Raw genomic sequence first — 16,295 nt, 5'->3', positions numbered from 1 at the left:
GCCGATGCTTACTTGTGTAACTGTTTGCTTCAAATGTTTCCCCTTTGCTTATAAAACGCAAATTACTGTATATTGTGTGTCACAAATTACTGTAAATTGTGTTTTATAAGCAAAGGGGAAACATCACAAAATCACTGGCCCTATGGTGTAGCAAGAAATTTCAGAGAGAGTATTGGGGAATCTACTGATCCTGATCTGTACAATTAAATGCAATGCACTTATGTATATCTGGTGGATGACATACAGCAGTAGAATATTAATAATGTACTAGTTATGATGCTATAAAATTAGATGATTACACACTGCTGTTGTCCATGTGCATCTCTCAAGCACTCTGAGATTAGTGCTGGATAGGACCATTCTAGAGAAATTTGCCACTTTTTCATAAACTGCTCAAATGTTATCCTCACAAAATGGACAATGAAAAATCAATTGAGGAAGTTAAGTGCCAATTTTCTGGACATATAAACTGTTACCTTTGGATGTTGGTCATTGGCCATCTGTCAACGTCCTAATCAATGTTTGCCACTTTATAATGAACTGTTAATCTTTTTTTAATTCCATTGCCAAAGGGCTGAAAATCTATCAGAATGTAATCAGTAGCCTCGCAGTGGGGAGGAGCCACTGCCTGCCTGCTCGCTGTTGGGGTTGAATCATAGCGATACAACAACGATACCCAACTCAATCAGCCTCCATGTGCAACACAGTGTCACTGGGGAGACGACTGACAGCACTATGTAAATTTAAATCTAACCATCTTTTCATTTTGGCCTACAGTTACTACAACAAATACCATGTTGTATTATATAAAACCATAGTACCATGTTTTGGGTTAGCAAAAACTGCACATGGTTTTATTTCCCCCTAAAATATATCATATACTAAATTAAATGTTATCAGAGATATGGGATAAAAATAAAAAAAAACATTTCTGGACATTTTGTGTGAGTCTGTAAAGACGAACCTGGATTCAGATAATTTTAGATTTCCAGTGTCTTGAAACAACAGAACTGAAAATATAATATATCTATATCTCTCTCTCTCTCTCTCTCTATATATATATATATATATATAGGTCCTAAGCGATCTGTGGCTAAGCTTTTTTGCTAAACTCTTTCTGCGCTGACACAGCACTGCAATGTGTGTGTGTGTGTGTGTGTGTGTGTGTGTGTGTGTGTGTGTGTGCGCGTGCGCATTTGTAAGAATGACTGAATGGGGATCAAAGTCTTCTTAATCTTCTTACTAGATAACATTTCACGAGCTTCCCGATTACCATCTCCCCAAAAACGTAACCGAGTTGTGCATTGGTCTTTCTGTTGGTCAGTTTCACTTTTTTTATTTTTATAACTGAAATGTTAAAACCTTGCACAGATAATTATCATGGTTATTGGTATGAACTATATAATAGCCAGAAGGTATAAATGTAACAGACCCTTTTTAATGTGGATTCCAGCAGATATATAATCTCCATATTAAACATTATTTTGCGTAATGTGGACAGGTGCTGAAACATAAAAGGTGAAATGAAATACTGGATTATTCTAATTAACATTCGCATAAGTTTACTGTAATTCCTTCCACTGCCATAATGGCATGATTAAAACCTACACTCCCTTAAAGTATCTTTCATTTCCTACATTAAAGCACAAAAAAAATTGTTTTATTTTAGTCTGGATGAGGCAGTGCTTACTGTCTATTTAAAAATATCTAGCTAGAATAAGTGGAAGATACCAGACACCATGTTAGATGCCTTTACACTAATTCCTCAGCCCTTATAGCTGCCAGTCTTTGCGACAAATTTGTTCACATGGTGTTGCTGGTAAAATTAAAAATACACAATGTCACCAAATCTACCCTTTGATGTAACATCTACAACATTCTGTAACATTCAGTGATGAAATGCTTTTTTTTTTTATTTATTTATTTTTTTTACATTGACAGATCCCAAAATGGTACCATCTTCATGTAGAACTGCATTTGAACACTCATTCCTTCTATCATTCTTGGCAGTTAGACAAAAAACTTTAATAAAAGGAAAAAAAAGATAGTGGTGATTATACCCCACATATTGTGTGGTTGTATTATATTTCCTGCATCCTACAATTTTTTTCTGTATTTATTGTATTTGTCCAGTTTTTTGGATATACTGTTACTTTTGTCTATTGTACTACCACATTGTCTTTCTCAACTGGATCCCACTACCACTTTGACATTGGACCTCCTGGAGTGTTTAAAGGCTCTGGCATGGAGAAGCTGGTGCTGGATCTGTGATGATCACAAATGTTGAGCTATTTTATTAGTTGCTCAGAGCTTCTAGTTTTATAACCATAAAGACTGTAGAAGACTGTAGAAAGAACATTACTTATAATCTTATACTCCAGTACTCATGTAAGTTCTCACTCTCCAGTGTTCTGTATTGTTGAAAGTTTTATGATCAAACTTTTGATGTCACCCAAATGAGGATGGGTTCCCCTTTTGAGTCTGGTTTCTCTCAAGGTTTCTTCCTCGTTACATCTAAGGGAGTTTTCCCTGCTCATCAGGGATAAACACACACCATTCACCTTAAGTGTTGATTTTTGTAAAGCTGCTTTGAGACAATGTCTGTTGTGAAATGCGCTATAGAAAAAACTTGACTTGACTTGAATTGTTGCAGTACATGTTGCCGGTTGGAAACATTTCTGTCTGTGACCACTGTAATGTCACACCAATGCCACGGAGAATTTTTTTTTTTCATAGTGTATACTTGTATATGGCGAGACTGACAATAAATATTCTTTAAATCAACCTCAATAAAATCTAAACTCAGTAATCTAGTGAACCAATTTTGCAACAAAGTTGATTCCCAGAGAAATTGCTTATATGCCCATGGAATTTTCAACTGTATTGCCTACATTTTAAATAAAAGAATGTATAATGTCAGGCAGGCTTGAAGTGTACTGTCTGGTGGTAAGGAGTGTACCACGGTGCATCAAAAAACGTTAGATGAATATACGTCCACTTTTCCAAGACAGGATGCAGGATTTTTGCACCATCCATTTAGATTCCATGCCATGACTTAAATACACATGTTTGAGAATACATGGCATGGCAGTAATGACTTAATTTTTTAGCAGCAATGGTCATTCTCATCAATCTATCAGTTAAACTCTAAGCAGTATATTTCTCTGCAAGAAACACATCTAATGCAAACTCACCTGGAATATGCTTGGCCCAGCCAATGATAACAACCAGCTCGCGGTCTGCGAGGTCACACAGCGTGGTCAGTGCCTTGATGTCACTCTCGGGCATGGTGGGATCTGGCATGGCATAGATCTTCTCTGGCTCTGCTACCAGCAGGTGAGACACAATCTTTGTCACTGAGAAAGAAGAGTAGAACAAGAAACACAGATGTATATTCTGATTAGCTTTTAATTTAGAACAATCCTTAAAGGAACAAAAAGTAAGGATACATAATCACCTTTTATGAAAGAGCACTTCAACACATGATCACGTATCTGGATATTTTATGAACTATACTGCCATCGTGTGTGTTAGTTGGTAATTATGCCATTGGTGAATTTAAATATTAACTTTAGGGTTAGGGTTAGTTAATTTATTTATTATAATAAAAATATCACGGTCATATAATATTAGTGTGAGGATTTCTATATTACTCTGTAGAACAGGTCATTAGTTTAAATCCAATTCAGGCAGCTGAAAAAGAATGAAAAAAAAAAACAACAACAACCCAGTAACAACTGAGTATTGATTCAGGAGACTTGTAAATATGGAACAATGTTCGGGTCTGTGAGCTTTCCCTGATGAAAAAAGAGGCAGTCAAACAGAAAAATACCTACTTCCATGTCCAAATTGTGCTGTTGTGAAAAAAAAGTCTGTTTTTCAGGTCTCTGTAATGGATTTTTTTCAGTGTGAAGTGTTTGTATATGAAACATTTGCATTTATTCTTCATTCGAATGAAAATCTGCTGTGTGTACATTTATTCAGCACTTTGCAAAACTAACAAAAAAAGAGTGAATGTCCTTAAAAGAAAAGGACAGTGTTAAATATCCTCAATGATTAAGTCCACACAAAATTACATAACAGTTTTTTGCAGCTTTTATTACTCCAGATACAGATATTGATGTGTGAGAGTGTGAGAGTGTGTGAGTGTGTGTGTGTGTGTGTGTGTGTGTGTGTGAGTGAGTGATTGACTGAGTGAGTGAGTGAGTGAGTAAGAGAGAGAGAGAGAGAGAGAGAGAGAGAGAGAGAGAGAGAGAGAGAGAGAGAGAGAGAGAGAGAGAGAGAGAGAGAGATTGCGTGTTAGAGAAATCTTACATGGTTTCTTTGCTGGAGGTGGAAGAGTGAGGCCCAGGTAGGCGCTGTTCTCTGCGTCAATCCTCCTTTTATACTTTTGTCTGCCTCCTCGGACACGATCTAGACGAACACCTGGATAAGCATAGAACAGCAGGGTTTATATGTTTATATAATGTACAGTATAACGTAACCTATGCAGAAAATTGTATGCACAATCAAATGTTTTATTTGAGACCAAATGCATGAATTCATTCATATCAAATTGACAATTTAATCTAAAACTACTTCATTTCAATCCTATTTGAAAAAAAATTGGGAAACAAGTTGATGTGATGCAACAGTTTGGGAATCCAGCACACATCCCACCCACACACATGCATGCACACTTAAAATCCTCTTAGGTAGCACGATCAGAGTGTAAATAAATCATTCCATCTCCTTAACGGTCACTTAAAACCAAAGAAAGACAGGGAAAGCAGAAGTACAACAAACACACGCAAACATACCCTGACTCATGTGTGTGGCAGGTGAAAAGAGAGAGAGAGAGAGAGAGAGAGAGAGAGAGAGAGAGAGAGAGAGAGAGAGAGAAAGAGACAGAGGACAGTGTGCAGAGGCAGGCTGGTGCTTGTTTTGCTGGAGTGTGTCACAGGAGTGGCAGTGCTCCATATGTGAGAGCAGTCTGCTGCTTCTGCTCCACTGTCCACTGCACAACAAACACATGAATATTTAAACAAAGGTCAATGATCTCACAGACCGGCCTTCTAATTATTTAGCTTTTCTGCAGAGCCACTGAGCATGCTAACCATGGAGTTGAGACACTTACTCATTTCATATACACACACACAGCTTGGCCAGCATCTATACACCCAAGCACACCTTACTATGCTGTCGTGTACACACACACACACACACACACACACACACACACACACACATACAAGGTCCAATAAATCAGCCTGGTTTTATTTAACTAACTCTAGCAGGATGAGTGTAGAAGCTTATCAGTGCATTTCCCCTGCTACCCGACTGGAGTCACTTCAGAGCTAATGTAGTGCAGTAAATGCCACAATGCTCATCACAACATCTGTTATTTATTAGTCAATTATTTGATAAGAATGTTAATACATTTTTATATTTCACACCATGCAAATCCATATCTCTGCCGTTCACATAAACGCATACTGTTACAAAATCAGTTCTATTCATTACAGATGAATTATGAACCTGAAAGTCGAAATTACCGACGCTTTGGATGAAAATAAACACACTGTAATGTTCTCATGAGTTTAAAGCACACTTTGAAGCTCGCTGGCTTTAAAGCGTGTCCAACTACTTGAGCTGTCGAATGGGGGAGCGCTTGCTAAATGATTTCATCATATTAGAATCCCAGAGCTATGGGAAATGAGACTGGAGTGTTACTACTGAAAATTATGCTAATGTCATCCTGCCAATGGCTTGGAAAAAAAAAAAATCAACACAATAAGCACGAGATTTGAGAGAATGACCTCGCATAAGGACGGGTGAGGAAAAAATAGAGCTAAAGTAAAGTGAGTGAGGGGAAAAGCATATAAAATGTTTGACTCTGTGATTACACTACCAGTGAAATCCACATCGAAATAGAGAGGTGCATGGTGTACAGTTAACCCTCTGGAGAGTTTTTTTTTTTTCAATGTAGAAAAAAGATTGACTAGCTCAAACAACTCTTTGTTCTCCAGAATATTTATAGTCCCTGTAAAATCGCATCCTAGACATTTTCCAATGTGGCCTGATATTCATCATTCATTTAATTTCCTTTTGAGAGACGGTTTCACTTAAAATAATCACATACACAACAAAAGACAGCTGAAACAAACTGCATTATTGTTTTACCAGACGAACGAGCTGATTTCTCCTACTTATATAAATTATTTGATTCCCTAGAAACAGAAATCTGATTAGGATTGTCTTTCAATTTCCTGACACTGACAACCCACTAACCTAATTACCCACTGGTCCCTATGGTACCTCCTTCATAGCAAACATTGGGAAATCATTTGACGGTTGCTAAATCGCAGTAAAAATCTAATTTCTTCTAACTAAAAGTTTAATTTCACTATGATAATCATGAAGATGAGCATTGCAGCAAAGATCAAAGAGTAAATTACAATTTACAAAGTAGATTATTACACTATTAATGACATCTAACATACAACAGATTATGATCAGGCTATAATAAATGCAAACTGTAAGCATTCATACACAACATACATTATTTGCATGTATCAAATCTAAATTTAATCGGTCAGAGCACTGAAGGAACATATTTTACACATGGTATGTTTTCTTCCTGTTCCCTGGAAGGTCTTGTTGAGCATGTGGCCCAGTGTGAGTCCAGTGCTCTGAAACATCCCATGCTCATCTCTGTGTCACATGTTAGTGTCAGCCATGGAAAAGCCGGTGTGAACATTCTGAGGTACATGGGTATCTGTTTTAATTAGAACAGTGCCCGCCATAATTAACAGATGCTGACAGGAATTAAAGCTTGGCACTAGCCAGTCTCTCTTACACTCAGACAGGGTCAGGGTGAGAGAGTGAGTAAAAGGCAGGGAGAAAGGATATGGAGTTCTCTAATGGAAAATTAGTGGCGTATCATAGGACTATTGTGATCTCACTGATACTTCTTTGGAGTGATAGAAGGTAAACGCAGCTGGCCACTTGACTGCCAATATACCATTTTGAGTGAATTGAGTGAAAGACTGAAATCATTGATATAAATGAAAACACGAAAGCCTTGTATACAATCATAAGTGGCTATACTTAATGATTAATATGAGTGGCTATAATTAATGATTCATATAAGTCGATAATATTGCATACCAAATTTATGCTCTTCTTTCTCAAGACTCATTTCTCCAAAATCATTTTTAAAAGAAGGAGAAAAAAATGTGCAGACTCAGAAAGACAAATTTGGAAAGTTGTCATTCAAGAGCATTGTAGAGGAAGTGATGAGGTGAACCCTCTTGACACCAATGATAACAATTGCAATGTCATAATGTGACTTTAGCCAATTCCAATTAGTTATCACAACCTAAAACAAGTGAAGACAGCCAGGTCACTGATGACATGCTGAAATGCAAATGAGAAACTGAGCATGTCACACTCTTTTCTTGTTCTTCTAGCATTGCTTCATACTACAGACATAGCAACTGTAAGCTTAATCAACAAGCACGTACATGTATACGTGTGTGAGTGTGTGTTGTACAGCTCTGATGGCTGCTGGTGGAGAGCAGATAGCGTTTGGCTTTTGGGTGTCAGTTCTTCAAAGCGAGCGGGGTGCCAATGAAGAGAAGAAGGGCTCAGGGCCAAAGCGTTTGGCATTTGCATGGGGATTATCCCCGTGCTTGGGGCCGGACAAGGGCCAGCTGACCCCAGGCTCCTCTTTCTTACAAAAACAATAATAATCCCTCACCAAGCACAGCCCCTACAAAAGGGCCTGTCCCTACTCACTTTGTGTGGGCCGGTCCGAGAAGGCCAGTGAGGGTTGGTAGGAAACCTTATTTTTGGATCTATCACCTGTTCTGGGTGCCTGTCCCTTGGGAGAGGGGAAAGTGTCAGCATGGCTGGGATGATTGGTAGTGCCAAGAGGAGCTTAGGCGGACTTGTTTTTAGCTGGGAAAAGCACAGGGCCATGTCCCAGGGCCAAACAAACCCTGCCTTTCATGGTTGCCGCCGTTAACCCCCTCGTCAGCACTATTTCACACGACCCCTGACTGGCAGCTCCTGATGCCTTGCAAGCATGTCATGGCATTCATTCTCATGAGTGATGATGAGAAGGAACTAGAGGTAACAGACAAACTGACAGGCTAAAAGAGTAACCACGGAATCCTGAAAGATGTAAGATAAAGCAGGTTCCCCTCACTCTGGTAGGTTAAACTGGAAGTGAGTTCTTCCAAAAGTCATTTAGATGTTTAAGAACTTAATTATCTTTAATAAATCATTGCCATTACATCTACCAGGTCGGGTTAACAATCAGCACGCAATATGATTCTGACTGGAGACCACACAGTCTTCTTGCAAGTTAGCAACCTTATAATAGGAATCTCTCAGAATCACAAACTAAGATGCATGTGCAAATTCACAGTCATTCTCATTCAGATGATTATTCCAATGCATTTTTTGTTCATTTTCAATGCATAAAAAAAAATGTTTTTACTGTTTGAAATTAGGATCGGAATGACACAAACATTTTAAAACTGCAAAGATCACGGCAACAAACACAGATGATAAACCAACCACCAGTTAGGTGAATAAGGTCATGGGCTGCTGGTGGCCCGAAATACCCATTGAAGACTTTTAGACACTCTTGAGCACTCATTTGAATCCCAAACTAAGAAAACTGACACCCTGTGGCTTAGTGACCCTCAAAGGCATGCGCTAAAAAGAACCGCAAAACCACAATCGCACCATTTGGAAGAATGGCTTTCACCACACAGCACAATTCTGCTGCTCTCTGAATTTCTGCTTATGTTCCTTGATTATTCTCCATTGAATTTAAGAGTGCCTGTATTTTGCCTCTCTAGGGCATGCATGAATGTAGGCGAACCATGCAGGGGTGCTTTAGTTGTGGTTGAGCAGTCATTCATATGTCTGTCTTCCAGTAGAGATAATATACAACATTTAAGGCCTCATGAAGAAGTGGGATGCCCAACCCGCTCCCTCCCAATCCTCTCTGGTGGAAAACATGTGTTATCGCCTGCTGTAATCCTCTCACCTGCTCGGCTTAAAAACACTGGCCAACTTCAGGGGACCTGGCAGCCAGAGAGTTGACAGACTCATACACCTCTTTACATTGTGGGAATAAACTGCTGAAGGTACTGGAAAGCTTTTTCACAAAAATCAGCCAATCTTAATAAAGTACATACTGGCACAATTTGGGTAATTAAAAAAATGCAATTTTAGTCTGATCCAGGGATGCAACACATTCATTTGAATGAAGAGTAATGATTTCAAAACATACCTAAATACAAATATGAATAGGAGGTCCATGATAAAGAAAGCCTGTGCATTACAAGAAAAAGATCATGGAGGCATTTTTACCCTTATGCATGTTGCGATTCTAAAAATGCTTACTGTCCATTCCTCTATGCTAGAAGAACATATCCAACATAGCAGACAATAACTGTGTTGTCTACTGAAGAAACATTTTCTTGTTCCACAATACGTGGTAAGTCTATTGGAGTAGTGATAAATGGACTAAAGGTGTAAGCAGTGTAGTTTTGGACAAGACATACAATGTTAAAAAAAAAAAAAAAAAAGGCATCGAAATGAACAACACCTGCTAGGCTTTGTTATGGGCTTCAGTAAAGCACCTTCCGTCAGTACCCCTCTAAATGGTACATAAGGCCCTCTTTACTTAAGTGCATTCCACAGCCATTCACACAACCTAGAAAAAGGTTTGCTTCAGCCATATTTCTGAACCATCCTGATATTTAAATCAGAAGTCAGTTAAGTCCACCAGTGTGTTTATATTTACTGTGCTTGCCAAATCAATGCTCTTGTGATGGACAAGTGGTTACATCTGCTGACAGTTTACCATCTGTAGGTCTAACTACCACCGGAAAAACGGCAAATTATAGACCCGTGCTAATCTTACTAGGGACTGAGTTGATGATGAACCAAACGCACTAATTAATCCTGTTAGAGTATGAATGCTATTATATACTGTAGTTTTAATTTTAGCTTGTCATTCCTGAACCACCGGATGAGGCAAGCCCTCTTTGCAGACCTCCTAAGTACACTGGACGCTGAGGATTCTCCAACGTACATCATCTTTCACGCTTGGAATAGCTATTGCATCTAGTATCTGTGTCCTGGGAGGTTGGTCTGCGGTATTGGGGAGCCATAGTAAGCACTAGCCACAGACATTCAGGACGCTACTCTGGTGTCAGTGTTTCTCTGGGATCATCAAACAGACCTGTCTGTTTCTTAACCATGGGTCACCATGTGGCTGGGGAAGACTGTCCACATCAGAGCTTAGCTTCATTAACCTCTCTATTTAATTTAATTATTTAATTCTATTCAATCTCTACTTAATTGTAGCTGTTATTCTGTATACTTAGTTTGGGTTCTGTCTAGGATTTACTTGCCAGTATATTTTTTACTAAATTCAACCTAAACATGCATTTCCGCTGCCTTATTTATTTATTTTTGACATGTTCAGCATTTCTTCTCTAAATTTCACACTCCATGTATGGATCAGAGACATATATGGATCTGCTAGTCTGTTAAGGCACTGTAGCCATTGGATTACATCAGTGTAATCTCTCAATAGAATCTTTTCCTATCATCTCAGCTCTGATCCTCTTCCATTGATCAGAGGAAAGAAAAACGTAGTCCTTGACATTTGAGTAGATCTATTGATCACTTCCTCTTTTATACAGACGGGAGGAAATGAAGCGATTTCACTGGAGCTTCAGACCGACTTTTGTTGCATATCTCTAAGAACATTACACTGTCTGACCACACACCAAAACACAATGAAATTGTGTTACATCATATGATTACATGACTATTTTCTGTTTTGAAAATGACTGGATGTTTAACAATTTAATGCAGAAAAATAAGTGATAAACGTAAACTTGGACTCTTTCTGAAATTTACATTTGTTTGAGCCTATGATGGTCCCTGGTAGCTCAAGCATGAAGAAAGTGCAAGAACAATTATTTACCATTGAAAATTATGATCTAGGATGCATTTTCTACAAGCTGCATACTTATAATAAGGCTTCATGGTATCCATTCACTGCATGACCTTTCCACTTCTGACCTACTAAAAAAGCACAGACTGGAGGCTGAGGAGTCTTCTCCTCAGCAGTTACCAAGCGACAGGAAGAGTTTCAGAGAGATGGACACGGGTCTCTGTTTTGTTCTTGTCTCCTTGAAATGCCTGATTGATTTCGCGCTCACGTAGAGTAGGCAGGAAGACAGACGCACGACCTTGCGTTGAGGAGAGATACCAAATGCACAGCAAGATGCCTTTCACGTCTTCATATTCATTTGCAAAATGTATTTACTTATTTTGATAGTGTTTGAAAATTATAGGTGAAGGTGAGAGTGTGGGTACATGCAGACTCACTTGGCACTGACATGGATGGAGCTTAAGAGCTTCGTGTTAAGTGCTACAAGTTACTTGTTCATAAGTAATAAGGGGTATGCTGAGGACAGACGTCGAGTCACATTGAAGGAGGATGTAGCTATCTGCAACAAAATGAGTAAGGACGGGAGATACGACCTTTTCTAAATAATGGAGGACTAGAGGAAAATTAGAGAAAGGTGTGCTATGTACTCCACATGGCACTGTTCTCTGGCACAGAATCTATCCTGAATAAATCACCCAACTAAAAAGCTTCTATTAGCTCATGTGGTATTATCAGACACATTTAGACATCTAGGTCCTGTGAGCAATAAACTATTCTGAGAACTGTGTGGGGTGCATTTAAAGACTACTCTTATTGAGAAATATCCCACGAGCAAAAATAGTCTAAACAACAGAGATGAAGTAGGTTAATATTATACATTTGTGCACGCTTTCATTCGTAGGCAATAAGGAACCACCAATTCAAAATTATAACAAATGTTAAATTTAAGGAAAAGAAGGAATGTAATAAAAAAAATTCAATTTCAAATCACTTATTCAACCATAATTTCGGGAATGATTTGAATTCTTTATGATATACTCTCAGCGCATTATCCGCTACAAAGGCATCGGCCGAGAGAAATGTATACTTATTGTATATCATTTCATACAGACCGGTTGCCATGTGCTCTACATGACTATGACCATGTAGTCGACTGGCTCTTGTTTAAGCTAAGCTTCATTTTTTTGCACTGACACTGGTGATTCATTTATGACCATCTTTCCCTATTTTCTAGTCTCTTATTCCTCTAGATAATATATTTCCATTAATTTTTCATCAGCTAGTAATGCGATTACTCCCTCATTCTCTCTCTCTCTCTCTCTCTCTCTCTCTCTCTCTCTCTCTCTCTCTCTCTCTCTCTCTCTCTCGCCCTCTCTTGCTCTCCTTCCCTCTATCTCAACATGCAGTTGAGAGATTTCGTTACCTCACTTAGGTCCATATAGATTGCACTCTGCTGCTTTGAGGAAGAGCCATTTACAGACACTAAATGGATGGATTGGGTGTATTACACCACCAAAACGGATATTCTATTCACCAGTTCTCAATGTATGCATGCAATATCGCCTACAGATACTATATAAAAATATATGGCCATTTTAAAAGGCGCATTATATTACATTCCTCTTGCATTCCATAAAACATAAATATGCAAAGTATGTTACTGAACTAGCATATTATTTCTCTGCACTAATGCCCACTTCTGTTTTTCATTCAAAAGGAATTCCACTTTACTAACAAAAATAATAATAACAATAATAACAAGACATGTTGCTGGTCAGGCAGAGACAAACTAGAAAACACGGACCCTCCAGAGAGCTGAACAGTAGGAAGAAAGAAACCTGTCCAAGATTGAAGAAAAAAAAATTAAATCCATGACCAGCATGTTTAATTGTCACTGAATTCCCAAGTGGCAAGACTTTAAAAAAGCATCCACAGGAAGGGAGCTGAGATGTTCGGAAAACATTTAGCAGATCAATATGCTGGGGAGAGCTGAGAGCGGCTGGAGTGTGTGCTCAGGGACCGTGGCGAAGACCTTCCAGTCGGAATACTGTTACACTTCTATTAGTCAGATGCAAAGATCGACCTATTCAGCATATTTCTGTCTCTCTGTCCAACAGGCATTATTTACTGCTCTGTGGCTGGGACATAGAGGGTGGACAGCTGGGCCATGCCAACAGGGCCCTTAAACCCTATTCTGAACTGGCATTAGCCCATTGGCAAATCAGCAACTACATTTTCTTACATCAGCATCAGAACTGTGTCTTGTAGAGTGCTGGCAAAAGAACTCTCATGACAGCTGTTTAAAATGCCAGAATACTGTATTATTAAGAGAAAATAAAAGTATACACAGAGTTGGTTAAGCTGTCAAAAGGGATAACTTTAAGCTTCATTATATGTCAGAACGGCAACAAAAATAGCATCCCTAGTGTACAGATTACTCCAATTTGGAATTCCAAAATGGTATACAAGTATGTTCAGTCATGTGATACACTTTTAGTGATGCTGATGTAAATGGAATAAAACATACAATTCATGGAGCCTGCACGTGAGGTAATCAGGGAAATGTCTGTTAGATGGACAGGGAAAAAAAACTAGAACATGATTTCCAGTTAGAAATGTCTAAGAAGCTCATTACCTTCTTTTAGCATGCCGACTTTCAGACACTTCATAAATCGACAGGCTTGACAGGACTTGCGTCTTCGCTTCGTGATCTCACACTCGTTGGTGGCTGGACAGCTGTACTCTATGTTACCTGAGCAGAAAACGAGTTAAAGGAATATCAGCTCTGTTGTCTAATACATGTTTTTTTCAGAAAACACATAAATACAAGCTTAAAGCAGAACAGTTCCTGGGATATGTATTGCACAATAGGGCCCTGAGATGTATCTATTCAGACCTTATATCAATATATTCATCAGGTCAGATATTGTTCATCATTCATAATTCATTCATAAATCTGTAGAATGATCTCTTATTCTCTTCAATAAATTGATTTGGTCATAAGAGATGACAGAAGGCATAGAAAAGAACATGGAGGTAAGCAAAAAGGCCAAATCATATGACACGCAAGAACCTACTGTACCACATTGACCTACAATAGATGTCCTTTACCGGACAAGTTCGATTTGAAACAAATTAAAAACAGAAAAAACAAGAGTTGTTTGTACTTCACCATCAAAAATACATTAAAAAAACTGATTTTTTTATACACTGCATTGACGAACGTTTTTATTGTTATTTAAATATCTTTGTGATTAGAAAAGAGCAGAGTAGCAAATCACTTTCTAAACCAGACCACTATTAGCATTTTACATTATGTTTGACCAAATCGGAACCAGGCCCCCCACCCCCATTTACATATAGTGTGTCTACTGCACTGATGCATTATTCAAGTCAAGCACTTCAGCGCTTGATACACATGAATAGGGGTTTCATTGGTACACAATAAAGAGCTGTTTTTGCTGTATTGTACAGCTAACAATAGCCAGAGTGCTTGATATACGACCCCATTCTACGTGTGTCCATGTAGGTACATTTAACTAGAGGGAGGCATTTCAATTAGGATGTGTATGGGTAATGGCATGAGAGAGCTCTGAATGCAGAATAAAAGTCCACTGTGAATGCCAATACCACACCGGTTTAGCATGGACAGGTTCTGAATATTATTAAAAAAGATACACATATATATACACACACATACTGCTTATGGTCATCATGTAAATTGAGTTTTTATTTGATTAAGTCTAAATGTTACATTCAAAACCTGCACAAAAATCCTCATGCACTTCACACATTTTCATAACTTATTCAATTCGCTTTTTGGATTTCAGAAATACAAACTTTACAAGATGCAACATGATATACATAGTTGACAGCACCACATACACATTTAATTCCTAAAGCTTTGGCTCTATTTTTACAAGTAGAAAAACTATTACTATACAGTACCATCGTTTCCTCTGCTTCCCTCCATTTCCATTCCCAACTCGGGCAATTATGTTAACACATTATTGCACAGATCAAGTGGAAGGTCCCTAGATATATTAAATAATTAGAAATTCCACCTCTTATCTGGGTTATACAAATCAGTATGCAAATGCCACAGATCTCTTTGGGTTTGGAGTAAATAAAGGTGTGAAAATGAGTGTGATGAAGTCGGATTGCTCCTCTTCCTGTTTTCCCTTTTGTGGATGTGAAAAACAAAACAGTTTTAATCAAATAGATTTCCGATGTGCTTCTTAGATAACTGAGGATTGGTTGATGCTCAACACATCGGTGCGCAGATGTGGCTTTTCATTTGCAGTTTTCGGAGCCTGTATCCTGGCTGCCTGAACGGCAAAATTTATCATCAGCATAGCAGGAAGTCCTGTGAGTCCCTCCGGATGTCCAGCTTGCTCTAATTTACATGTTACACCCTTGTACACACCAACTACAGACAGCTATGCTAAAATACAGGAATCCATTTAAATATAATGGCCATGCATTTATACCCAAAGTGAGGTGTAACGATACACATTGATATGTTTTCTAAAGGGTTAAAAAAAGAAGTAGAAGCTTGTGTTACTAAATACCTGTCTATAGCTAAAGTTCCAGAAACAACAGAGAGAGAGAGAGAGAGAGAGAGAGAGAGAGAGAGAGAGAGAGAGAAAGAGAGAGAGAGAGAAAAAGAGGTAAATATAAATACATATATTTTTTTAGTTTTTTAGTTTTTTAAATCTCCAGCATTTTCAGTTGATCTGGTTTCATATTAAGTTTTATTTTGTTAAACATAAAAATAACTTTAGTGGAAAAAAAAAAGATTACAAGGAAAGAGTTTTATCTTCTCAATATTTATCTGTCTCAATTTCTTTTATGGCTTTTCAGGACCTGTGCCAGGGCGTGGTGTGGGGCAGACTAGGGGCTGGTAAGTAAATTACAGTAAAATGACAGGTATTTCTCATCAAAATCTAAACTGACTTTTACAGGCTGACTGTCAAGCTCTATTACTGGGCAGAAGAAGGGGGAGGGGGCAGTTGATATGGTTTAGTTTTCATTCTATACTCGTGTTCAAAATGAGTTGGAAATTAGAAGATGTTTAGTGTTTGATTGGTGGTGTGCACAAGGTGTCTGGGACAATGGTGGTGGGGGGGTATCAGGATGGTGATCAGAGATGACGTTAATTTGGGGCTTGGCTCTGACTGATGTAACTATCTCAACATACAGGTTCAAGGGGGCTTTACAGTGGATGAATAGGTTACAAGAGATGGATTTGCCATCCACCTTTGTGTTGAAAAGGTAAGGCCAGTGGAGTCTTTGTCTGTAGGGAGAAGGAGGGCTGGGATGAAGT

The 16,295-nt window shown here is 38.4% G+C and overlaps 1 protein-coding gene across 8 annotated transcripts in view; it reads right to left on the bottom strand.

Moving 5' to 3' along the window:
- Positions 1-16,295, bottom strand: part of esrrb (estrogen-related receptor beta) — a 50,954-nt gene that overhangs the window by 13,575 nt on the left and 21,084 nt on the right. For all 8 annotated transcript variants that reach the window (XM_083543962.1, XM_083543960.1, XM_083543961.1 and 5 more), the window contains 3 exons: positions 13,605-13,721; positions 4,315-4,425; positions 3,195-3,356 (listed from right to left, as the gene is read on the bottom strand). In XM_083543962.1, the coding sequence (XP_083400088.1) occupies positions 3,195-3,356; positions 4,315-4,425; positions 13,605-13,721 (390 nt within the window). The remainder of the gene's footprint in view (positions 1-3,194; positions 3,357-4,314; positions 4,426-13,604; positions 13,722-16,295) is intronic.

The sequence above is a fragment of the Silurus aristotelis genome (assembly GCF_946808225.1).
Source record: "Silurus aristotelis genome assembly, chromosome: 6".
NCBI classification, from domain to species: Eukaryota; Metazoa; Chordata; class Actinopteri; order Siluriformes; family Siluridae; genus Silurus; species Silurus aristotelis.
This window is presented reverse-complemented; position numbering and strand designations above follow the sequence as displayed.